At 43.7% G+C, this 27,442-nt stretch overlaps 1 protein-coding gene and 1 long non-coding RNA gene across 11 annotated transcripts in view; one reads left to right on the forward strand and one right to left on the reverse strand.

Annotated features, from left to right (window-relative positions):
- PKNOX2 (PBX/knotted 1 homeobox 2) overlaps positions 1-27,442 on the reverse strand; it is a 267,831-nt gene that overhangs the window by 34,443 nt on the left and 205,946 nt on the right. For all 10 annotated transcript variants that reach the window (XM_081261555.1, XM_081261559.1, XM_081261558.1 and 7 more), the window contains 2 exons: positions 15,430-15,601; positions 1,453-1,641 (listed from right to left, as the gene is read on the reverse strand). In XM_081261555.1, coding sequence (XP_081117681.1) covers positions 1,453-1,641; positions 15,430-15,601 — 361 coding nt within the window. The remainder of the gene's footprint in view (positions 1-1,452; positions 1,642-15,429; positions 15,602-27,442) is intronic.
- LOC308630854 lies at positions 1,564-20,696 on the forward strand. The gene is made up of 5 exons (XR_014018055.1): positions 1,564-1,660; positions 2,025-2,122; positions 2,296-2,416; positions 16,610-16,658; positions 20,552-20,696. It is a non-coding gene; the product is annotated as an uncharacterized lncRNA (long non-coding RNA).

Genomic DNA, 27,442 nt, shown 5'->3' on the forward strand with positions numbered 1-27,442 from the left:
TAATTAGATCAACACTTAAAAAAAATTCACAATAGCCACAGGATGGCTTTCCATCTCATTAACTCCTCACTTATTATTTTCATGAAAATTACTGATAAAAATGTGCATCTCCATTTGGTGAGGCCTCACAGCCTCCTCAGCTCCTATCTTACATCTCTCCCGTCACCGGGGCTGCGCAGCATCACCATGGTAACCCACAATAATAGAAACTAATAAATTACAAACGAGATGCTCGTTGAGCAATTATTGTCCTCTTTTATGCAAGTTTCTTGCTAATTTTGATCATAAGGGAAAGTACAATAAGACTCTGAAGGAATGAGTCTATTTCAAGAGAATATTAGCAAGCAGAAGCCGGGGCTGCTGTTTTTAGATCTGTAATAAAGTGATTTGGTGATTTCAAGCAAGAGGAAGAGGAAATAAACTTCTTTCCCTGTGTCCTGTGCAGTACTCACTATTGTGTCCCACAGAGATCCCACTGGGATGGGTCTGAAGTGATACCAAGTGTCATCAGTGCTTGTTGTCACTATGTACAGGGGGCTGCCTTTTTCAGATCCGCCCATCCCTCCCTCTTCCCCTACCAACCTATCCTTATAGGCCGAGGGATGTAAATGGCACAACCTTTCCTCGGCATCCTTCCCAGCACCTCACGCCATTCATTCTTAGAAAGTTTGCCCTCATCCCCACACCTGATTGTCTAACAAGGAGGGCAATGTAAGCCTCTGAGTGCAGAAGGGGCTCCCTGTGTGTCTTCTGGACTTAGGAACTCAGTGAAAGGGGAACATAGTGATGAGTCTATGGCTTATATAAATGCCAGCAAGTGAGGTATAAAGGTATAACCAGGCAGCCTTCTTAGTTTGAAGGTTTGAGGAAAACATTGTGCCCTGCAGAGAAGGGCCCACTCTTTCCCATAGCACACAGACACCATTTCCTCATCTCCATGTTCCTAGGATGTAGGTGGCAGGAGAGTCTTGGAATAGGGTAGGTTGAGGTGACATTTACAGGGTCCTAAACCTTAATGGGAGAGAGGTACCAGGATAGGGTGAATTACTGGAGAAGCTGTCCTGTGGAACTGTCATCATTCATTAGATGGGCAGGACTTGGAGAAGGCCCACATTCCCTGAAGCCTCTTTCCTAGGAGCACAGAAAGTTCTCACTTGAGCTCTTTGGAGGAGCCTGTGGGCCAAGAGATCTGAGCCCATCTGCAGTTCATCCTCCAGGGAAGCTCTTATTTTCCTTTCCTTTGGAAATCTGGGGCAGGGAAGCCAGGAATTACTTTGGACATTATCTCTCTCAGATCTTGTCATTTTCTAGGAGATACAGAAGATGGGGATCAGAGGAGGGCCTGTTGGTGAAAGGATTCAGTGAGTTGAATTCCTTTTCTGAGGTTGCCTGGGGACTTTTGGACCTTCCTACAAACCTGGCTTAGGAAATAGGACCCAGCCTGTGTGTTACCTGTGAGTGAAGGTTTATGGAGGGCTGGTTGGGGGAGTAGGGTCCCCCGAGGTCATTCCTGAGCAGGTTATCACTGTGCATCTTGGTTTTGAGGCAGGTGATATAACGGTTGCAAAAGTCCTTGCAGAGTTCATTGACTTTCTCCAACTCCAGCAGGTGGATCCTCAGGACCTGGATTGCCTTCACCATCTGGGGAAAGGGAGGAGAGGTAAGACCAGGCATCCGCATCACACACAGGCCCCTCACTGCCAGGATCCCCAGCCTCAGCCCCAGCCCCAGCAGGAGAGAGGAGCCATCCCTGCCATAGGCAATGCTTTCTCATCCACAAGATTTAAATTCTCATTATGGCTCTCTGCTGATTATTCTCGTGCTCTGAGCCCACTGTTATCACAGCTGTTCTTGAGGCAATTGTGGTATTCTGAGAACAGCACTGGCCTTAGAGATGAAGGGCCAGGTTCAAGCTCCAGGCCTGCCATTTATTATCTGTGTGACCTTGGGCAAGTTGCTTAAGCTCTCTGCATCTTAGTGTCTAACAAATGGGGATAATTATACCCTCCCTAACAACTTTACAGGTTCACTGAGGCGATCATCTGAGGGAATGTACACGATGGCACTCTTCGAAGTGTGAACTACCGAACAAGCATAAGGAAGGTTGAGATTAGAGTTTGTTGTAAGTGACCCAAGAGGTCAGGGACTGTCTGTTCTTAAACTCATATTCTGAGTGCTTCATGTGTCATGGGTTACCTTGTGGACACTCCATGGGTACTTGCTGACTGACTGAATAATCCAGCATGGCTTAGCTGGGCACCAGATACCTAACTGTCTGTTCTCTGTGCCCTTTAGATGGTTGTATATGTGCCCGTTGCCTCTTCATATAGGGATTCCTGACCTTACCAAGCAAGAAGCTACTTTGCAATCGAAACTCTGCTATTTATTATTAAATAGAAGAAAAATACTATGGAAGGTAAGGAAAACAGACGGTTGAAAAAGAAAAAAAACTGATCCAATGAACCTAAAAGAAGGTGCTTTTTGTTTTTTCCACAAGCTTATATTTTATCCGATTTGCAATAACCTGATACATGTGATTTTTTTCCCCTTAGTTTGGCTAGTGTATTTTTCTATACAGAATTGTTTTTTGTATTTTTTTTCTTCTAGATTGTGAATTTGAGGAGAGAGGAGGGGTGTCTAATTTGCTCACTATGTTATCTTCAGTACCAACATGTGTAGATATGGAATATATAGTTGTTGAATGGGTAACAGTTAATATGTAAATGTATTTTTAATTATTGTATGTTATTCCATGTGTGCCATACTCAGCTTATCCCCTATTGTTGGGCATTTAGATTACTTCCAAGTTTTCAATTTTATAAAAAGTGTTACAGAGAATATTTTCAAAGCCTGTAGATTTACCTCCCTGTTTCTGCATTATTTCCTTAGGATAAGTTCTCAGAAATGACAGGAGAAAAGCTATAGACATGGCTCATGATGAATAATGCCAAATTGCTTTTCAATCAGGGGTTGTTTAAATGGTGCTGGAATAATTGGATATCCATAAGCAAAACAAAAACAAAAAACAATGAAAAAAATCAGAACTTTGATTTAAACCTCACATCTTTGAAAAAAAATTATGTATTTTTATTGGTGCATTATAGTTATACATAATAATTGGATTTGCCGCTACTTTTTGCATATGCACACAATATAATATAGTTTGATCAATTTTCTAAACCTCTCATCTTAGACAAAAATTAACTCAGTGTAGAACAAAGATTTAAATGTAAGACTCCAACCATAACACTTTGATGGGGAATAAAAGCCAAAAACAGAAGCAAAAGTTTAGCATCTAGGGTTAGGCAAAGAGGTCTTAGACTTGATACCAGAGCATGATTCAGAAATGGAAAATGATGAATTAGACCTGGTCAAAATTAAAAATGTTTGCTCTTCACATGACTCTATAAAGAGGATGAAAAGACTGCATAGCCTGCAAGAGAATATTTGCAAACCACCTATTTTACAAAGCACTTGTACGTAGAATATACAAAGAACTCTCAATACTATACAGTAAAATAACACATAACCCAATTAGAACACAGGCAAAAGACATGATCAGACATTTCACTGAAGAGGATATACAGATGGCAAATAAGCACATGAAAAGATGTTCAATGTCATTAGCCATTAGGGAAATGCAAATTAAAACCACAATGAGATATCACTGCCCACCCATCAGTATGCTTAAAATGAAAAATAGTGATAATACCAAATGCTAGTAAGGAACTAAAAACTACACACTCATACAGTGATAGTGGGAATGTAAAATGGTACAGCCACTCTGGAAAACATGATGACAGTTTCTTACAAAACTAAATATTTGCTTTACCATACAACTCAGCAATTGCATTCTTGGGTATTTATCCCAGAGAAATAAAAAAATATACATTCACACTAATACCTGTGCATGAATGTTCAAAGCAGTTTTATTTCTAATAGTCTCAAACTGGAAAGACCCAAATATAGTTCAATAAGTAAAAAAAAAAAAAAAATAAAGTAGCTATAGTCCATCTGTATCATGGTGTATGACTTAGTAATAAAAAAGAATAAGCTATGGATATGCTCAACGATTTGGATGTATCACGAGGGAATTATGCTGAGAGAAGGAAAAACAATCTCAAAGGATTAGATACCACATAATGCCATTTATATAACATTCTTGAAATGACAAAATTATAAAAATAGAGAATAAAGTAGGGGTCAACGAGGGTGAGGAGGAGAAGGGAGGCTGAAACTCTTTGGTTCCTTAACTTCAATAATGTTTACATGAATCTAAACATGTGATAAAATTGCATGGAACTATATACTTGCATACATACACACGTGAATGCATATAAAACTGGTGAGATGTGAATAAGGTTGGGGGATTTTTCTTGCTTATGCAATAGTGCTATGGTTATCCATGAAGGGAACAGATATCTCTGTATTAGTTTTTATAATTGCATATAAGTTTACAATAATATATATTCATATATGTGTATATATGTATATATATACATATACATATATATATATAAAAGGTGTGCTCATTGTTCTCCCATCCAGTTCTGATGACACAAACAATACATGGGAGTCTATATTTAATCCCACCCTTCCAGCTTTCAGCCAGCATTTTAATGCTGAGGAACAAGTTTAGACAACATAAAAAGGGAAGGAAACCACTCCCAGAAATTTTTGAGTGTGAGGTATGTATAGAACCTGTGGTTGGAGGTCAGTGTTGCACCCTTCTTGAGACTCTTTGGCATTTCAAGTTGGGAGCCTACATTCCGTGGGCTGGGCTTATGGATTGTCTGATGGGCAGGGATTGAGCTCAAATAAGTAAGGGTTTTTTAGAGTACTAAATTAGACTGTTGCTTATACTCAGAAACCAACAATTGTATGACTTTATGCAGGGCTTCCTATGGAGTGCTACATTCAAGGGGCTGAGACTGATGGAGATTGAGTAATTTCAGGCAAAGAGAAGAATGGTAACAATAGTATGAATCATTTGCACTGAAAAGTGCAGTTAGGAACTTAATAAAGATGTGCTCTTGCCTAAATTTTCTACTTGACTTTGGCCATGGAGGTCTTGGTTTATGCTTCTCAGAATGATGAGCACATGGGGCTGGGATGTAGTTCAGTGGTAGAGCACTTGTCTGACATCACGCATGAGGCCCTCAGTTCAATCCCCAGCACCACACCAAAAAAAAAAAAAAATGTTAGCATAGTATAAAGCACTTAATAGATACTTGTTGATGGATTGATCACAATACCCAAACACAACTTATTCTATGCCTCAAGTACTATGATAAGCCCATCTCATGCCTTATCTATTTCAGAGGAGAACCTCTGTAGGTGGATACTTACTGCCGATAATTTGTAGTTAAAGAAAATGAAGTCCAGATATATTAAATTTTTATTGCTTAAAGTCACACAGCTGGTAGGTGATATGAAGCCACGTGACCTCATCCCTGAGCCTGAGTTGCTTCACCCTCAATACAGACTCTCAGGACTTAAGTTCATAGAGAAAATGGGAACATAAAGAGTACATGAGTTGGGGTGGAGGGGCTCAGTGTGACAGGAAGTATGAAGTTCTAGGAAAATCAAATAGCTTTGGGGGCATTAAAGATTAGGATTTTCAGAACCTTCCCTGATAATGTTCCCTTATTCAGCTGTTCTTATTTCCCATCTCTCACTCCCAGCATCAGAGCACCTCAGCACATGGGTGAAAAGAGGGTTGGGCAGTTGGGTTCCACCGTGCTCTGATTCTCTGAGCATTACCAGGACTTCTACCCTCAATTGACTGGCTCTGCAAGATGATTCAGGTAGCCTGCAAGCTCGTGAACAGTGCAAGCTTACCAGGTACACAGGCTGCCTCTTCCCTTCTAGGCTGTCCCTGTCATCAGGAGATGATTTTCTTGCCTTGGACCACCTCTGTGTTTCTTCAATCTGCTGAGTAAGAAGCTCTTTCCTACATTTGGCCAACAGTTCTTCTGCCTTACTATGAAGGGTTTATTCAGCCTTCTATAGGCACCAAGGACATCATGCCTCCATCAACACAACTGCACTGAACTTTATCGATTCGACAAACACTGAGTCTCACTTTATGCCATACACTGAACCAGACATCTGACTTGAATAAGTTGATCAATTAGTTTTTTTTTCTTCTCCAGACAAAAACAATCCTAATTCCTTAAATCTTTCTTCTCTTTTCCTTCCATCTCTCCTTTTTTTTTCTTTCCTTTCTCCTCTCCCTTTCATTTTCCAGTCTATTCTGCCTATTTTGTGGGGAGCAGGGGGTGAATACTGGGGATTGAACCCAGGGTGATCTACCATCAAGCTACATTTCCAGCCTCTTCAAAAAGTTTTTGAGACCAGGTCTCACTAAGTTACCAAGGCTGGCCTTGAATTTGCAATCCATCTGTGATTCTTCTGCCTTGGTCTCCCAAGTAGCTGGGCTTACAGGCATGAACCACCATGCCTAGCTGTATTCTGTAATCAGCATTTTATTTTCTTTAAAAAATTCTTATATAGTAATACACACATGTGCACACATATATATACATATAATATATATATATATATATACATACACTCAAAAGTTCATATCTCTATTCATTTATTTTAAATATAAAACTAAAATCCACTTATTATTTAAAAAAACTCAGCAAACATAAATAAGTTAAAAAATAAAAAGTAAAATCTACTCAGAATAGTTTTTGTTCAAATGGAATACATGCACAGCATGTTTAAATTGGATCTGGTACACAGTGGCCAAAAGTGGACCTATCCTTGGATCTGATAAAGCACAGCGGAAGGGATTACTTTTTTATGGGCTAATAGAATTGGTTTAAAGATTTAAGAATGTAGAGTAAATCATAATGGTACTCTGAGGCAATGAATATGTAGGACCTACCTCTTCAATATTAGAAAAAAAGATGGGCAATTCGATGCCTTGTGGCAGGAGCGGGGAGCTGCCTGAATAGCAGAAAGCCTATAGGATTCACTGTCAAACAGCCTGGATTTGAGGTCATGTCCACTGATGCCAATGGACAAACTCCATGACTTCTCTGAACCTCAGTTTCCTCATTTGTAAAATGGGGATAATCATTTCTAATTCACAAAATATGGTAAAACCTAACAGATAATAATGGGAAAGTGCTTTATAAATCACAGGGAAGTAAATACATATTTTTAAAAAGCTCAGTAGTTTCTAATATCCCATTGGTTTCTCTACTGTTATTTCGTATTTAGATAGTGAAAAAATAATTCCCAGTTTTTTAAAAATTCTCATATTTTTAAAAATATTTTATTTTAGTTGTAGTTGGACACAATACCTTTTTTTTTTAAATGTGGTGCTGAGGATCGAACCCAGGCCATCGCACGTGCTAGACGAGCATTCTACTGCTGAGCCACAACCCCAGCCCCAAATTCTCATATATTTTTATTTCAGATTTTTGCATTTAAGTGAGAATAAAGTGCTGATTTATTAAACAGTTTTTCTAAATGATTTGGGTCATGTAAAACGTTATTCCAAGCCTTCTAAGTGGCAATAACAATGCCACTTAATTTAATATCATCACCAAATGTGATAAATGTGTCCTTAATTCCTTTCCCAGGTTTTGATCTATTTTTCAGCTTCTCTTTTCTTTCTTTGTCAAAATAAAGATCCAGCCTTCTTCTTCAAAGAAGTCCCCTTCAAAAAAAGCAAAGCAAGATGCAATCTCACATTTTAGTCTCTTAACATGTACAAAAGTACCACAGTCCAAGGAAAGTATGGAACACCAGGGCTTCTTGTTTTCTATGAAGTCATGTGTGTGATGTTCCAAATCTATTACCTGGCATTTTGGACAGGTGGTTTTATACTTTATCTGTACAAATGGATGGTAATAATACCTACACCTTCAAGTTATTATGAAAATTGAAGAAGACCATGTATGCAAATATTCTGGGCATACAATAGGTCCTCAATAAATGTCAATTCATCACACCGATGTGCCCCCCCACACACACTTTCAAGTTCTTTTCTAAATGGTAGCCTCTCTTGTGGTACCTGGCTTCTTCACTTGATAATAATAATTCCTTGTCTTTCAAAACATTTGTACACATAGCACTTTACAAATTTACAAAATGCTTTTCTCTCCATTATCTCATTTGAGTCTCATCACCACAGGGATACAGGCAGTATTATCTATCATTCTTCCAGAGATAAGAATAAGGAGGCTCAGAGATTAGCTAACCTGCTCACTTCCTTGTAGGAATCAGGGAGGTTTCCTTGACTTTGGTGTTAGTTCCTTCCACCCTCTCCTTCCTCTTTTGTGAGTTGGGGAGCTAGGACAACTCTCTTCCACAGAAGAAGGAGTTTAGAAACACATATTCCTTAATGTGCTCTGAAATTTCTTGTGGATCACTGGGGCAGTCAGAGCTAAAATCTAATCAAGAATTTTTCTAGACCAAGCCAGTTTGGCTTGACCAGTTGGACATGCGGGGTCACTAAAATAAAAAGTGGAAAATGGAAGAAAGGTGAAACTACAGATGGGAAACTGCCAGAGGGGCCCTGAATTAACATTTTATGGAAACTATCATACATGACAAGTTAAATCACTTTCCGATAAGGAACTTGGCACTTCCACTTTGATGGCCTCAGAATGTGGAGAAGCAGGAGAGGAAAAAGAAAGAGGCTTGACTTCCCACGTTAGACCCACTGGGCTCAAGTTCCAGCTATAAAAATTATTTGCAACAAGGTCCTTGGTCCTTGATTTCTTCCCATTAAATGGGGATAACAACAACCACAGGGTGTTTTAGTCAGCTTTGTGTCACTGTGACCTAAAGACCTGACAAGAACGGTTTAGAGGAGGAAAGGTTAATTTTGGTTCACAGTTTCAGAAAATTCAGTTCACAGAGAGTAGATTCCTTACCTCTGGATCCAAGGTGAGGCAGAACATCCTGGTGAACAGATTTGGTGGAAGGGTGTGGCAGAGGAAAGCAGCTCAGGACATGGCAACCAGAAAGCAGAGAGAGGGCTCTGCTCACCAGGGACAAAATATAAACCCCAAAGGCACACCCCCCAGGGACCTACTTTCTCCAGCCACACCCTACATTTACCACTCAGTTAATCAGTGGATTAATCCACTGATTAGGTCACAACTCTCATAATCATTGCACCTCTGAACATTCTTGCATTGTCTCACACATGAGCTTTTGGGGGCTACCTCATATCTAAATCATAACACAGACTCACTTTGTGAATTAAATAGCAAAGTAGGGCACCCAAAGACAATGGGTTTCGGAGGGTGAGGATCTTGAGTTTTTCACCTACTGTGAGACTTTGAGTGATTTACTTAATCTTTGAACTTGAGTTTCCTTACCTGTAAAATAGGTATGATAATTGTGACTCCCATGGGTTGGGGGTAGAGTTCAGTAGTAGAGCTCTTACCTATCATAGACAAGGCCCTGGGTTCCATCCCCAGCAACACACACACACACACACACACACACACACACACACTTCCTTCAGAGTTGTATTGAGGATTAAATGAGATGTGACTACAAAAGACATAAAAAATACCTGGTTCCTAGAAAGGCATAAAAGGCTGGCTGTAAGATGGTATAACAATTTAGTGTGGCTGCAGTTTAGAGCTTGATTCCTTTCTCTAGCTGTGTGGTGTGATCTTGTGCTAGTGATTTCACCTCTTAAAAGGCACACCCCCAGGGGCCACACTCTGACACTCACTACCTCCCTGTCTCCAGTTTCCATGCCATGGAGGTAGCTTTCCATTCAAAGTGGCTGAGCTGGACCCCCTGGGGAGAGGTGGGCTCCAGTTCCCACAACCCTGGTGCTCACCAAGTCTATTTCTTACCTGGTCCTAGATCCCTTCCTTGGGCCCGATATATACACATAAACACATATATGCACATATGCATATATATATATATATATACATATATATGTATATGTTATATATATGTATATTATACATGTATATGTATATATGTATATATATATGTGTGTGTGTGTGTGTGTATATATATATATATATATATATATATATATATGAACATATATTGGTGCTGAAGGATTAAATCCAGGGCCTTAGTATGCCAGGCAAGTGAAAATTGGGAAGAGTATTAATACATGCCTTGTTTGTTTGGAAAGAGGATTAAATAAGATAATAGATATAAAGTGTTCAGAATGGTACCTGGCACCTGGTAAGTGCTCCATAAATGTTAACTATTACCAGCATTGATTATTATTTCCTTTCCCTTTCCTGGTGTCTGTGGGATTTTCCGCTGCTATCCAGGCAGAGCCTAGATTGAAGGCTGAAGTGAATAACTCTGGGAATGGGGCTGGCCTGTGGTCTCCTGGGCCAGAGATCTGGGCTGCCTCCTTCTTTTCAACCTCTAGCCGCTGGCCTGCTTCTTCAGAGTGGGCCCAGGGATCTGGGCGGCTCCATTTTGGAGTTGGCTTTGCGGTCAGGCAGCTGTAATCTGTCCCTTGAGCCGCACCAGAGTCTCATTAAAACGTGCCCCATAAATGTTAAAAAATTTACACATAAAAAAATTCCATGCATGAAACTGAAACCGTACGTTTTACAGCCTTAGTTTGAAATCTTGCATAATATATAAAACCTTGGCCCTGCACCAGGGGCCTGTAAATCAGATTTTATAAAACAAAAAGCTTTTACCTTTCAAAGGGGTTTGGGGAACTTGCAAATTTTACAAACTTTACCAACTGCCAGTCAGAGGCTGCTGAGCCCAAAGAAGGGATCTAGGACCAGGTAAGAAATAGACTTGGTGAGCACCAGGGCTGTGGGAAGTGGAGCCCCCCTCTCCCCAGGGGTCCAGCTTAACCACTTTGAGTGGAAAGCTACCTCCATGGTATGGAAACTGGAGACAGGGACTTAGAAAGTGTCAGAGTGTGGGCTGGGCCAGGGGGTGGGGAGATTTTATTGGAGGCACTCTCTTATTTGTAAGTGAGGACTTTATTGCCACCTGGGAGAAGAGGTGGGGAAACTTCGGGAGGAGCATAAAATCAGGAGTCAGTGACTTGGGTTCTGGTCCTGACAAGTCAGTTCTCTTTTCTGGATGTCAGTGTCTTTGGACTTGCTTCTCTCTGGGGTTAGGTCCGCCCTCCCCCGCATCAACTCTCTGTGAGTCCCCCCCCCACCCCGCAGCAGGGGAGCTGTGCAGCGGCAAGCTCACAGGGAGGGAAGCTCGCTCAGAAATCTGGGATGCTCTCTCTGATCTTTGGGGCAGCTTGGGAGAAGTGACTCAGCCCTCCCATGGGGATTTGTTTGGAAAAGCGACTCTAGAAGACTGCAGAGAGCAAGAGAGAGATTGGCAATGCGCGGAAGGAGAGGAGAGAGGTCCGCAGGGAATTGGGAGGAGTGAGTTATAGCGGACCGAGGACAGCTGGGCGGGGCCAAAGCTGCCTGCTGGCCCTGGGTAGGGAGGAGCGGAGGGGGAGGGACCTTCCGCGTTTGTGGGGATCCAGGTGCCCTCCTGACAAGCCCATCTACGAAAGTCAGTATTCAAGGGCAAAGGAAAGCCACCCTGACACACATATATATAAAAAATAAATCTCTCAATTATCTCAGCTCATTTGCTTGGGGTCCCTCATTTTATGTCCCTGCTCGGCTGCGCAGTATATCTGTCCGGATAAAGAGTTACAGTCCGTTGGGCTACGTGTGCGGGGTTGTAAAAAATACAGATGCCAAATTAACTGGCTGTGGCACTCCGCAGCTGATTGAGCTGGTAATAACGCGATCTGACCTTTTTCTAATTTCTAATTATGTGCATCTCGGCTGTGCTGGCGACATGATTCTTGTTTTAATGATGGCTCCTGTGCTTGGTCTCTTCATCTCCCCACCTGACCCAGGACCAGGAGCAGGGGTGGCAAAGGGCACTGTTTGACACCCCTCCACCCCACCCCCAATTTCAGCCATTAAATCTCTTTGGTGGCCAGGAGGTTAGGTCAGGGAGCTGGAACACCTTGCCATGATGATATTGCATTTGAGATTAATCTCCTGGGTGCCAGGCATTTGTAAAGGCCAATTCCATGAGCCACCTCATTAATTTTTTTTTTAAATTACAATCACATGAAATAGGTATATTAGCCCTACAGATGAGGAAACCGAGCTTCAGAGCAGTTCAGCCAGCCATCAAAGTCACAAACAGTTAATGGGGACGCTAGGCTCATCTTTTGTCTTTCAAGTGCTGTTTCAAACCTCCCAATTTACATAATCAACCAATCATTGACTAACTCATCTAGACAAATCAGGTCCATGAGACAAGATGGACCTCCTAAAGATGCTCCACCAGCTGGACCACTCCCAGCCCAGCTATCTGATACAGAAGCCCAGGGGACACCAAAAGCTTGGGACCACTAGGGTATCTTCCACAACATCCATGTCCCTAGTAAAGGCCTGGCATATAGCAGACACTCAAGCCAGTTTTATTGGATTGAATCAAAAGATCTGATTCTTTGAACAGAATGCTGAGAGACCTGAGCAATATTGGCAAGGGCAGAACAAAGCCACGTTTTGATTTTTCTAGGCTGTGCTAGAATGGGAGGTTGTCTTCAGTGGATCTTACATCTGGAAGGTGGTGGTGGTGGGATAGATATGTGAGGTTTGTTTCTCCAGGACTCCTGCCTTGTAAGAAGGTTTAAATTCCTTCATATTCCTCAGTCCAATTTTAGGTATTTCCTTACCGCAACTTGGGCCTCTGTTTTTGTTTGTTTTGTTTTTCCTTCTCCTTTCCTTCCTTCCCTTTCTCTCTCTCTCTCTTGACCTTCCTCCCTCCCCTCTTTCTTTCTTTATTTTTTGCCTACCAGGGTGCTTAACCACTGAGCCACATCCCCAGCCCTTTTAAATTTTTTTTTTGGAGGGGCAATTATCAAGAATACAAGCAACAATAAAGTTAATGAGGATGTGGGGGGAAAGGTACACTCATACACTCCTGGTGGGACTATAAATTGGTGCAACCATTATGGAAAGCAGTATGAAGATTCCTCAGAAAATTTGGAATGGAATTTGAACCAGCTATTCTACCCTTTGGTTTATACTCAAAGGACTTAAAATCAGCATACTACAGTGACATAGCCACATCAATGTTTATAACAGCTCAATTCACAATTGCCAAAATATGGAACCAACCTAGATGCTCTTCAACAGATGAATGGATAAAGAAAATGTGGTATATATACACAACGGAATATTACTCAGCCTTAAATAAGAATGGAATTATGGCATTTGCTGGTAAATGGATGGAACTGGAGACTATCATGCTAAGAGAAATAAGCCAGTCCAAAAAACCCAAAAGTCAAATGCTCTCTCTGATATGTAGATGCTAACCCACAATAAGGAGGGGGGCTAGGGAAAAATAGAGGTACTTTGGATTAGGCAGAGGTTAGTGAAAGGAGGAGGTGTGTGGGGGTAGGAATGATAGAAGCTACATACATATATGATCACATGACTGGTGTGATTCTACATCATGTACAACCAGAAGAATGAGAAGTTATACTCCATTTATGTATGATGTGTCAAAATGCATTCTATTGTCATGTATAACAAATTAGAACAAATTTAATTTTTTTTAACTTATTTTTTTTACTTTGAGACAGGGTTTCACTAGATTGCTTACAGTCTCACTAAATTGCCGAGGCTAGCTTCAAACCTGCAATTCTGCTTCAGCCTTCCAAGCTGCTATTTTTCTTTCTTTCTTATTGATGATTAAACCTGGAGGGCTTTACCACTGAACTATGTCCCCAATCCTTATTTATTTTTGAGAGGGTGTCACTAAATTGTAAAGTTGCTGAGGCTGGTCTCAAATTTCAGATCCTCCTGCCTGAATCTCCCAAGTCACTGGGATCACAGGGATGTGCCACCATGTTCCGCTACACCAGTATCTTTTTGTGTCAAGTGAGGACGACGATCCTGGTCCCCAGGTTCACTCTCACTCCTGCAGAAGTGACTGCCTCATGTCCTGGCTCCATGGCTGCCTGGGTCTGGGTTCTACAAATCTGCTTCCCAGTTATAGTCTGATTCTGATTAGCTGAGGAGCAAGGCAAGCCAGACCAGCCTGCACTTAATAGTTGGCCAATTGGTGAACCTGTAAAGGGAAGCTTTCCCAGAGGATTCCAAAATAGCAGCCCCGCCTTTTGGGAAGTGGGGCTGCTCAATCAAATCCAGGGAAGAGGGAGTGTCAGGCACTAGCAGAGGTGGATTTGGGGCTCTCACTGCCTCCACCAACATTCTTGACAGTGAGCAGTGCTTATCCTCTGCTTGGGGCCTGCTCCTGATCTCTAAATAGCCTTATCCAACATCACAAATTTCCAGACCAGGGTGGGTTCTCTTGGTAACTCTTCTGGACTTCATAAAGGACCACACTCAACCCTGAAACAGCAGTGTGGATAATTCACAGCACAGAATAATAACAAAGTCCTTTACATCTGTTCTGCAGATGTACTATGCATGTAGGTGTGTGTGCCCGCACGTGTGTGTAATTTTTCTTCCTTCCTTTTTGGAGTCATATTTGCTTTTCTAATTCTGTTCTCCTTTTTGGAACAGGTACTAGTTAAATGCTGGGTGCAAGAGGTCAGCACTATCATCAATCAATGTACGAGGGAGAGTTTTGCAGAGTTTCCAAATTCACCATGCATACTCTGGGCAATCCACCCACAGAAAAATTAGGAACTGTGGTTAATAATTCCAGGAGGACTATTTAGAGTGATGGACACACAGAGCAGCCTCTCTAATGTCTTCCTGCAGCAGAATTCCCAAGGACAGAGGAGAATTTCAGATGCCATACAGGTCGGGGGCCACCAAACCTAACTGGTGATTGCTGTTGCTTAGGAAACCTAAAATGAAAATTCACAAAGATCCCACTGATCTTACAAAAGCTCCCTGATATGGCCTAGCAATGTATTTTTTGTAAACTATAGTGATGATCTGAGTGGCAAACTGGTGGAGAACCTGATCTGCTGTGTCCGCTAAGCAGGTGGGGCCACTCTGCTGGTCTTCTTAGGATGACTGGGTCCCCAGCTCTTTCTGTTGATGTGCTTGAACATGCTTGTGACTCTCGTTCTCTACCCAGTAGCATTCGAGGCATCAGTTCCTCTCTAGGAGGACTCCAGGCCTGGGGCAGCTACCTTAGAGTTCGCACCCTCCTTTCAGTTGGCTGGTTCTGCAGGATGGTGGGGATTAAGATTCTGGTGCCACCATGGGCAGAGACAGGAGGGAGTTGGGCAGCAGAGCCAGCTCCTGAAGCTAGTGATATAAGAACTTAGACATGGTTCTCAGCTGCTAATATGGTGCATCTGGTATCCCATAGTGGGGACTAAAAATATTTTGTTGAATAAATTAACAAAAGGAACATTTCCAGGGTATTTAAGGGGGACCAAAGGGTAGGAGATTCTAGCCAGGGTGTGGGGTGGAGGGTCTTTACCAGATTGTCCAGTTCTGGATCATCGCTGAAGAAGGGTTTGTGCTCCTGCTCCTGCTGGTGGACAAAGTTCTCGATGTCCACATCAAAGCTGGCGGAGGTGATGCACTCAGAGCCCTGGGTGGCCTGTTCACATTTCTCAAACAGCAGCGTCAGGAGCGGGAAAAGAGGGTGCCTGCGGGGACATCAACAACTCACACATGCGCACACACAGAGACCGTGCTGCTGGCTGGGCTCAGAAGCCATCTGGTTCCTTTTCCCACATTCCCATCATTTCTTCTCCCCAGGTCCCACTCCTTGAGAATGTCCCCAGCCCCCAGGGTCAACCTAATGGCAATGTTTGTGCCCTGGCAGAAAGGGTTCAGTCCCCTAGTACCTGGGACGTCAGAGGGCTCCTACCTTTTCTCTTTAGATAGATAAACTACGGATGTTTGAAGAGGGATGAGCAGTTATAACCCTTCAAAGAAGTAAGTGTCCATTTCTGATTCAGAGTTGACCCAAGAAAGAAATATGGGAAATATTCAGAGAAATCCAGGATGTGAACATCCCTCTAGGTTATATCCCAGCTAAGACTCATAGAGTCATTTAAGTAAGTACTCCAGTTCACATATATACATCATAGAAACACACACACACACACACACACAATGTCTAGAGCAACTGAGGGCAGCAGATGTGTACAAGCACTTGTATGTGGGGGATGTGCATGAGCCCAAATACTTGCCTACACGGTAGGCAGATGTCTCCACCTGTCCAGTGACTGTTGGCAGGCTCGGATTAGGTCAGATATCCCAATTATATGAATAACATCAACCCTGCACTTTTCCGTCATCCTACTCTTAGCTCAGTGTTAATTAAATGATTATTTGCATCATTATGTGTTCACTGTTCGCCTCCAAGGCTGTCCCTGTGTTAATGAGTGTTGTATCCCTAGATCTTGTCAAAGCAAGTACATATAAATACTAGGTGACTGAAAGAATCAATGAATGCACTATGTGTGTGTGTGTGTGTGTGCGCGCGTGCGATCATGTGTGGGCATGTTTCTGTGAAGTATATGTGTGAGCTGAACTCCTTACCTAAATGACTATATGGGTGTCATCTTAGAGATCACCAGATCCCTGACTTCCTCCAAATGCTGATTGTTTCTAAGTTGTTTGTTTTATCATCTTCCTTCCTCACTTAGACTGTGAGCGGGAATCAAGTGCACCTTATTCATCTAGAGTCAAGTAGAGGTACGTGGATCTCCACAAATATTTGTTGAATATATATATATATGTATACATACTTATTTTGCATGCATAAGTGCATATCACATTTATTTCTGCAGCATATTGCATGCTAGTGCCTGGGTTGTTAACCCTGAACTCTGGAGAGCCCCATTCTCTTTCCCTACAGTTCCAAAAAAAAGCATTCACACATCAGTCTCTGGTCTGTCTCCTCAGACTCCTGGGACCATGAAATGCAGTTTTCTTTTTGATGCAGCCCTGCTTGCTGGGAGAGAAGGAATGTGTACTGTACCTGACCCCTGGGGTCTCTTCCAGAGGGAATGCTGTAGCCATCACTGTCCAATAGAACTTTCTACAGTGATGGAAATGTTCTGTAATCTGCACTGTCCAATACAGTAACCACTAGCCACATGAGGCCAATGAATACTTGAAATATGACTATTGCAACTAGGATGCTTATTTTTTTATTTTATTGAATTTTAATTAATTTAAATTTAAATAGCCACATGTGGCTAGTGGCTACCATATTGAAGGACACAGTTAAGGTCTGAAAAGGAAAACAGATAATGCTTTTCCCCTCTGGCACACTACAATTAGACACACTGAGAAAGAATTGAATATACAGCCTACACAGTATTTACAGCATTTGTAAGTGAGTAGGGAAACCCCCAAGTTCCTGTCCCCTTCCAGAATTCTTACAATCCTGGACAAAAGACATAGTGGTTACCCCCACTGCTGCTCATTCTCACACTGTATGGGTTTTTCTACTCAGGCTCAGGCAAGATGGGAGATGAAAAAAGATAAATTCCCACTTCACATGAATTGCTAGGCTTGGCAGAGGCTGCCCTCAGACACTGTCTCCCTAACCCTTGTTTTGGGAGCTGATGCATAAATTCCTGGACCTCAAGGCTGCAGGTTAGATGTACAGTCTATAGGGAAAGAGGGTCAATATTTAAGGGCGGCTCATCTGCAGCCTCAAATTACCAGAAGATCTATTGAGCCCTGGTAGAAAGCTGGCAGGGAAAAACAATGGGTGAGTTTAGCCATCTGGCTGAAGACAAAGAGAACACCAGGTGAAGGGGTTAAACTCCAGTATAAGTCTTCATTTGCAGCCACTAATACTGCAGCATATTATAGTCTAATCTAACCTGATCCCAGTTTAATGCAAGATTCTCCTGGCCCTGAGTGGAATACCAAAGAAAGCCTCAGTGGCTGTAATTTAAGCAGAGCCCTGCAGTGGTTTAGCTGAGGGCCATGAAAGGCAAATTCCAGACGGTGTTATGAATTATTGCGCCTTATGAACCTTCCTACTCTCAACAGATGCCTGCTGCCATTTAAACAGCCACTAGATCAATTAGGAATGAAAGGCACAAATCGACTCTGTACAAGGGCACTAAATTACCAGGAACTAATAATCCGCAGCATCGTGCCAGGTGGTGGGGGTGCAGCCCCTGCCCCAAACCACGGCAGCCGCGGTCACTGCACATTCCTTTCTCACTGACTGGAGGGAGGGTGCACAGCCGCTGGGTAGAGAGGTGATGGGGTGTGCATGCATGTGTATGTGTGTGTATGTGTACACATGTGTGCACATGTGTGCACTGGTGTTGAAAGCAGACTGCCGATAGAACAAGGATAGGAGTGTCATGTACTTCCTGGTGTGTTTTCACCGTGTGCACCCATGGTATTGTGTTTGTGCAGGACGTATGCACGTGGTATTGCATATATGCAACAGGGGGGTCGATTTTGTGTGCCACAAATACCATGTGTACGTGCGTTCTGTGCATTATCTGTATGCCTTGTGTATGTGTGGTTGTGTGTTCCTGTGTACACCATGTGAGTGGCATGTGGGGTGGGCAGGTGTGGTCTGCTGTGATTAGAATCATCCCAGCTAGGAGCACTAGGGGTGGGGAGAGGGGAATATCTCTTCTGTTTCTGTCCTTGCCCCCCAAAAGGAAGAAGTGGTCTGGGAGGGCCTCTCTGAGGAGGTGACATTTAATTTAAGCCTCAAATGATGAGGGGGCAGTCATGCAAAGAACTGAGGGACAGGCATTCTAAGCAGGAGGAAAAGCAAAGAAAGCACTTGAGATACGAATAAGCCCAGTATGCTTTGGGAAGATAATCTAGGTGAGTGAGGTAGTAGGAACGGAAAACAAGTTTGAAAAGGCAGCAGAGTCCAGTGCCTGGAAAGACTCAGGTGGAGCTGGGCTTGTGGGATGAGGTAGGAGGTGCTCTCACACACACTGGGGAACAATGAGCACCTTCTGGCAGGGCCAGGGATGGGTCTGTGTTAGAAACCTCTTCTACTCACAGGGGTCAGATCTCCCTCTCCCAGAATGGGCAAATGAGAGGGCAGATCTGGTTTTCCATTTTATTTTTTTCAGTGCTGGGGATGGAGTCCAGGTCCACACACAAACTAGTCAAGTGCTCTACCACTGAGCAATGCCCCCAGCCTCTCTGTAGTGTCATGTAAGGCTTCTCCTATTTCTCAGAAGGGAACATGCCACCTGTTCTTTCCCCCCAAGTTAACCAACCATGGAGCATAGGGTGGACTTGATGGAGGTTGCCTGGCCACATCTGTCCAGCCCTCCTTACCTGAGGATTGGGCAGGTGCTCTCTTCTCATAGCCCATGCTTCCGTGCCAGCTTCCTCCCATCCATCCCAGGAATCCCATCTGCCTCATGGAAATCATATGAAGTCTGAGTTTATCCACAATTTTCCACATGACCCATACCAGGGCCAGGAGGGACTGCCTATAGCTCCCACTCCCTGTCCTCCTAGATCACTCAAATGAACCCAGACTGCTACCTGCTCATCTGCCACCTAAAACACTGGCACTGCTGAGACAATGTGCTAAGTTCCAAGGCTGTAGCTGTAGGACTTCTCTAGGACTGTTCCCAACCCAGTTATGGGAGTCATCTGCCTTCTCCCCAGTTGCCCTGTTCCTGCCTAAGGGTTGACCTTTATTTTTAAAGCTACCCTCCAATGGATCTCACATAAAATGGAGATGAGGCCAGCAGGCACCCTCAAAGAATCTTTTTCAGCAGCCTTGGCGGAAGGCCCAGGGGTCACTCTGAATAGGGCAGGGTCTATGAGAGCTGGCATTTAAGCCACCTGAGCCAAGAATACCCTTCTCTGATTTCCCATTAGTTGTGGGACCTTGGCCTTCTAGAGCCTCAGTTTGTCCAACAAGAATATTTTCCCCTGCGGTGCTGGGGATGGAATCCAGAGCCTCATCCATGTTAGGCAAGTTCTGTACCACTGAGCTACAACCCCCAGGCCCAGATCATGGGTTTCAGGGAGCTCCTTCTCTGGATGTCCAGGACCTTCCACTGTAGATCATCATCTTTCAGGGGCTAGAAGCAGGAATGTAGAAACTCAGTCCCCAGGGCCCAGAAGGCAATGCACAAGATATGAGAGATGGTCATTAGACTTTATTTCCAAAGAGCTGAGGACATTTGACCTCTATGAGAGCTCACCTTCCCCCTCCCAGATCCTTTCCCTGCTCTGCTCCCCCCAAGCCACCTCCGTGTGACTGCCCCCTCCACCTCAATCTCTCTTAAGCCGTTCAAAATTTGGAGGAAATAAATCTCACTGCACTAATTCAGTGAGAGTTTGAGCCTCGTCAGTGCAGAACAAATAAAAGGAGTGAACTGGCATGACATTTTACTGCAGAAGAGAGGTCGTTTCCAGCCACTAATAAAAAGGATTTGACACAGACTAATAAAGAGAAATGAATTTCTCTAATGGCCTAATTTAGCACATTCAGCACTGTGCCTCCGCCTGGGTGCTGGGAGCATGGACAGAGACAGGAGGGAGGGAGTGACGAGGCTCTGGCTTGGGGAGACAAGAAGAAGAGATGATCTCAAATAACATTTTATTATTTCTTTTTCTTTTCCAAGCCCCCTGCCCCACCCCCACCCTCATCACCTCTCCCCAGGAGCATCCAAACTAAAATCAAGCTCAAGATATGCAGTTCCTGTTAACGATCCAAAGAAATAAAGAAGCCCTCTCCATAGAATTGCAGCCTGTGCTAGCTTAAGAAGGTGATTAAACCGGATGTGTTGATTTCTACAGGGGTTTAAGCCATCGTTTGGTTTAATTACTTCTGACATTTCTGCTTTCGTGTTTTCTACATCACCAGATTTGTTGGTGTGGAATGCCCAGTTTGGGGCTAGGGTGTCTGGGGCTGCTCCCCAGGAAAGTAGATCAGATGGGACAGGGCATTGGCCAAAACCCTTTGAAAGGGTTACCACCACTGAGGCTGGACCCCTGGGATCAAAATATCTACTGGGTCAAGAGAGAGAGAGAGTTTCTTCTGGGCAAGGCTGTGCTGACCCCCATTTATGCAGAGCTTTCTGGAAGCATCCTCTGCAGGTGAAATTCAATAAGCTCATTCCATTCCTCCTACCTCCAGACAGACCAATTTTTCTTTTCTTTTGGTACTGGGAACTTAATCCAGGCACACTGTACCACACTGTACCACTGAGCTACATTCCTAGTCCTTTTTATTTTGAGACAGAATATTGCTAAATTGCTGAGGCTGGTCTAGAACTTGGGATCCTCCTGCCTTAGCCTCCCAAGTCACTGGGATTACAGGTGAGTGTCACTGCGTCCAGCCAAGACAGATATTCTTAACATAAATTGGATTGATGAGGTTCCCATCATTTATCAAAGACCTTCTGGGATGGAGACCACACCTTTCCCTTTTTGCACTCATATCTAACTATAAGTCCTCCTATGTGGCAGCAGCACAAGTCCTTTTCCTCAAAAGGACTTAAGAAAAGACAGTTGGATTTTTCAGTTCCTCTTCCTTCCTCCTTGGGTAGCCTGGTTATGTTCTTTTTGCTTTGTTTTTAATTTAAAATATTCCTTCCTGCTTAGGGGAGGAGTTGAAGCAGAGACAGGAAAAAAAAAAAAAAGAAAAGTGAGAAAGAATGAAAAAAAAATACAGCTTCCAAGAGGCGAAGATGCAAAAAAAAGAGAAATTAGATGTCAGAAACAGACCACCACAGACTGGGGAGGGGGCTAAAGGATGGTCCCAGGCAGGGGGGACATTAGTGTTGACTGCTCTTTCTGGGTGATAAACCTTGTGATTCACAGTAATGCCACTCCATCCCTTCTTAGCCTCTCAGCTGTCCCTTCCCTTGTGACCTTGGTTAGTACTACAGACCTTAATTATGGGTCCAGTCAAGTGTGTGGCCACCTGCCTGGGCTGTCCACCTTTTCTCCCTGTGACCGCCCTTGGAGCTCCCCAGCTCCTCCTGCACCTCCCCTCACAGCCCAGTCTCATTCTGCTGACAGGTGGGCAGAGAGGGCCTCAGTGTCACACCTATCCCCTCTGTGTCCCAGCCCTTCCTGACTGGGACAAGGATGATGATCCAGAGAGTGAAGTGTATGGTAGGAGATCAAGATTCCTCCTGCGTGGAGATGTTCAGCAGTGACCCAATGAATCACGGAGTCAATCTTCCAGAGGTGGACACTCCAAGCTACTCAGGAAGTGGCCTCAGCTTCTTTTCAGTACTTCCGCCAGACTCAGCAGAGACGGATGGTTGCAGGGATGGCTGGCAGAGTGTCCCTTGTGCCATCACTCCTCCCCTTCACTAGCTCAGGCCACATGTACCTGTGTTCACCCATGCTCTGTTCTTTCCTGTCCCACATCAGAGCTCCACTTGTTCCTTCCATCTGAACTACCTGCTTCTGCATCTCAACCAGTCCCGTCTTATGCCATTTCTTCCCAAGGATGATGTTGCACACCTGTAGTCAGAGCAACTCAGGAGGCTGAGGCAGGAGGATTGCAAGTTTAAGGGTAGGCTGGACAATTTAAGATAAAAAAGAAAAAGGGCTGGGAAAGTAGTCCTGTGGTAGAGTGCTCTGGGTTCAATACCCGGTAGCAAAAAAAAAAAAAAAAAAAAAAATCCCCCCCCAAAATAGAACAAAAAACCTGACATTTCTTTTACAAAGGTTCCCAGATGGGTATCTCCAGCAAGAGGAAGCACTGCTTCCTCTCAGCCACCACAGGAAATGCTTGGTGCCTCGCTTGCCTTTACTCATAATTTAGGGTAGGAAGCAGGGGAATCTGAAAGAAGCACAGACTTTGAATACTGTGTGACTTTGGGCAAGTTATTGAATGTCTCTGAGTCTCCATTTCCTATTTTATACAACAAGGATAACATCTTCCATGCAGACTCTTGTAGGGATTAAATGAAGAAACATGGAATGTGTCTGGCACTCAATAAGCTATCAATCAATGGTAGTTTCATCCCCCTGGAATGGTGTGTGGGTATCTTCCTTATTCAGAGCTACACTGACACCGTCCACTCCAATAAATTTATCTTTCTGAGTCCATTGACTCATTTGGCTAGAAAATGAGCCCATGTGCCAATTCAAATAGAGGCTCAGGAAGATGAGGAAGAGAGACATCCTACCATTTTTCAGAACTCAAAACCTCATTTTCTTCTAACCAAAACGCACGCCCAGGAAGAATTTATTTTTATTTCCCTGTGACACCACAGTCTACATTCTATGAACCACCAGTTGTTTGTGCACAGATCCATCTCCCTCACTACCTGGTGAGCAACTGCAGTCTGTGACCTCATCTTGTCTCTCTCTGAATTCCCAAGGGTTAGGCACAGTGTGTGGCACACAGCAGAGGATCAATAAGGATTTGGCAGATCAATGAATGGGAACGAATGAATGAATGCAGTAAGCAATGACTCTGGGAATGACGGTTCTGAGACAGGAACCTAAAGTTATTTCAGGCTTAGAATGTATCCATACTGGGGGACCTGGATCAGATTTTGCCATCTGGCAGCTTCTAGCCACAGTTGCTACAAAAGGACCTGCCTTGTTTGAGGCTCTGCTGGGGTGTCTGTGTGGGAAGGGGACAGTCAGGTCTTAGAGGGAGGGAAAGGGAGGTGCTTGCCCAGCCCTCTGCTTCTCCTCCCCTCAAAGACACCAGATGGAGAGAAGAGAGTGGGGGTGGGAGAATAAGCCAGCAGCCCCTGTTGGATGTATTTTTACTTCAGGTGTGACGTTGAAAACCATGCGGGTGTATTTTTAGTCCTGCCCAGTGGGCGGTATGTTCGCCTAAGTTGCCTTGGAGAGGACTTCTTGTGGCTAAATTGGAACTGCATCTGTTAGGGTTCCTGGGCTCCAACCCAGTTCTCCTCCCCCAGGTGGGTGGATAGGGCCATTCCTGGCAAGTGTTGGGCCCAGGCAGGTCACAGTCTGCTCTGTACTCTTCCTTCACATGCACACACACACGTGCACCCACTCTCTCTCTCATACACACACACACACACTCTCTCTCTCTCACACACACACACACATCCCTCTCCTGGCACATTTTAAAAAATCAATGTGAAATCTCAACAAACTGAATGTTAAGAGTGGTGGTCCACAAAAGCAAAATTACAACAAAACCTAACACAAGACCTGGTCCATCCTTTCCATCATAAGGAGTGTTAACAGACATGGAAAGAGGTGGCTTTTCCTGAAATTAGGCAGCTAATGAGAGCTGATCTGAGCTTCTAGTTAAGTCACCAGGAATTCAGCCAGTCCACAGAGAGAACATCTTTCAGAGGAGGGGTTGCTATGAGGAGGGGAACTCTTCATTTCACCTTGGTCACTTGTAAGGACTAAACACATAGTCAGGCATGTTTGGTGGCACTTGGCAAATTACAAAAAGCCCTTATTGCATTTGAATACCCCAAATCCTTACCATACCCATTTTATTGATTAGAAAACTGACATGTTTTTGTTGTTAAATGATTTCATTGAGCTAAAAGGGGATCAAGTGAATTTTAAATTTGGGTATTCAAGCTCCAAATCTTGCACTCTTCCCTCTCTCCTGTGACAATCATTATTGGAATCACTTTACCCCTCCACTTTTTCTCCACTGTCTTTGAGTCATATAGTGCTAGGGTTGGAGATCTGAGCTGCCATGTTTGCCCTTTGAATTTCAAGATCATTGCCAAGTCAAGAAAATCTCTGCCTTACCCCATGAGTTTCCAAAAGAATCTCCTCTTGTAATAATGCATCTATGTGTTTGGAGAGGGCTTCAACGGTTTTATAGATCTTTCATTTCCTCATTTGATGCACTCTGTGGGGTAGGAAAGCTTATCTACAGAAGTTTAATGATACACCCATTGGTAGTTTCATAACTCAGATTGAAATCTTAGTCTGTGTTCTTTCCAGTTGACCATGAAATGGGCCAGTGTGTGGGAAAGGCAGAGAGTGACTTCATGGTTAAAAGAGGGGCATGTTGGCTTAACCCAACCCTGGTAAGAAATCATTGGCCATACTAGCCCTCAAAGCCCCAGCTCACTGTTCTCCTCCTTCTCTACCCCCACTCCATTTACATTGCTGACTGTTTTCCCTCTTATAAATGGATAGATCCAGTGTAGCACTTATAACAGAAACTGCTTCATAGAAGTAGCTGCTATTCATTGAGAGCCTTCTATGTGCCAGGCACTGTCAGCTGTTAGCATGAGTTATCTCATGTAATCCTAACACAACCTCCGGAGAATAATACCATTGGGCTTCCTGACTCCTGCATCTCTTATAGGTGAGTTTCATCTTTGTGGGGTCCCCAAATTACTCAGCTCTACTTAGGCCAGGTCTGTAAGCTGTGGAAGCAGCTGGATCCACCACCTCTGAGAATATCTGCTCCCTGAGCCAGGCAACTACAGCCTCTGGGCCTGCTAAAGGCTTGTTCAGAGAGGGCTAGGTTTGGGGCAGGGGCTTCAGATCTGGCAGGAAGGGCAGAGAATGGGCTTTACTTGGTCTCAAAGGAAACCTAAGTATGGTTTTACTTTCCAGAGGCTCATCTCCTTGACTATAGCCAACAACTGAGATGTTACCTTTGATGCCAGTGAATCTAACTGATTCAAAAGCTATAAGCAGCTAGTGTCTGCTAGACCTCCCAGCCTTTCATAAAGTCCAGCCAAGAACACAGCCTGGAAGATCTGCTCACAGCACCTCGTACTCCACAGGGGCCCTGGCCTGGGGCATCTGGTCCAGACTTTGCTTGGAATGGCTACATTTCTCTCACACCATTCTCGGGCCACCTCACAGCACATTCCAGAAATGACCAAGCACACTGCCACTGAAGGCAGAGGGTTAAGCCCCAGGGTCACTTCACTAGAGCCAGGACACTCTTTGGTCACAGGGTGGACTAGTTCCCTCAAGGAAACTTCATTAGAAAGTGCCAATTCCCATGGAACTTACTATGCAGCTACCAAAGAGGATGGTCACAACAGAACTGCACCCTGAACTTAGGGGGTTTCTTCCCAAGCATTTCGCAGTCCAGCTCCAGGAAAGGCAGCTTGATTATCATTCTCTTGGGGTTTATCTCCCCTGGGAAAAGCCGTGAAACTCTCCCACACTGCACTGAGGGCAGAGGCCTTATTGCCAATTCCACAAATACTTTTTTGAGCCCTTACTATGTGCTGAGTTTATATTACTTTCTATGTCTACCCCCCACTCCCTGGACCATTTCTTCTTCATTTGTCATCTGTTCCAAAACTTACCATAACACTTTACATGCAATAAGCTCAATAAATGTTTAATCAAATTGCACTTTTCTGTCATTGCTAGTGCCTCTGTCTTCTCCTAGCCCCACTAACCCGGTTTGCCTCAGTGTTCCCAAACATCCCACAGCATCAGACACCTAGCGAGAGCTCACCATTTGCCAGGTTTTTCCCAAGCACTTTGCCTATGTTATCTCATTTAATATTCACAATGATCCTGATGAAGAGTCAGTATTATTTTAGTTCTATATTACAGACAAGAAAACTGAGGCATAGAAAAGTTTAGCATCCCATGGTAGACCCAGAGTTCCCAGAGTGGGGACGAGGCAACTTAGGTCCAAAGGCTGTGCTCCTAATTCTGAATTCCACATCCTTGAATGCAACAGACTGTTATAACTTGAGCAGGGCAAAGGGACACAGGCTGGCCCCTCTGCTTAAAACACCCAGTCCACCTAACACACACTGCTCTGCGTGCCAGGTGTTAGCCTATATTATGTAATTTTATTAGGGATATTGTTTTCTTTTTGACAGTTGAGAAAACAGAGTCTCCAAGAGATTAACGTGCTCAAGGTGACAAAACTAGTTATCACTATGTCTATTTCTAGAACACTATATTCTATTTCCCACCACCCAGCACTGCTGCTTGGCTGTATTTGCACCTCCAGCTAAAGGACTATCAGGATCAAGTCGGGCCCCAGTGACCTTTAAGATGATCTCACAGGAGCGATCTGAACACTGCCCACTGCCCTGTTCTATCTTTTCTCCAGAGAGGTGTGGATTTAAGAGAAACTCAGTCTGGATGCAATAGGAACGAGTGTAATATAATCAGGCCTTTAGAAATACATATGGCATTGTTGAGCTAGAGCTGGTCTTGGACATGAGCTATCCGGGGTAGGGCACCACTGGGTAGAAGCACAACAGTGAAGTGAGACTGATCTGAAAACCTAGACACATGGTATGGAGTCAAAAGAGGAGGTAGAGGAAGGGTTTGCAGCAGGATTTCTGGAGTTTCCGGGAAAGAGTTTATTCAATGATAAGAAAGGGTTAGAAGCAACTTGTAAAAGACCAGGGGACAGTGAAGGTGGGAAAGAGACAGCGCTGAGTAGAATCTCCAAAGGAGAAAATTTACTGCCTTCATGTTTAGGCTCAAAATCTTAACTGCAGACACTTGTAAAATCACTCTGTGCCAAGCACTATTCTAAGTATTAATTCATTAAGAGGGAACATTTCAAATTAAGAATCCCATTTAGACCAGACAGG

The sequence above is a fragment of the Spermophilus citellus genome (genome assembly GCF_964194105.1).
Source record: "Spermophilus citellus genome assembly, chromosome: 2".
Lineage (NCBI taxonomy): Eukaryota > Metazoa > Chordata > Mammalia > Rodentia > Sciuridae > Spermophilus > Spermophilus citellus.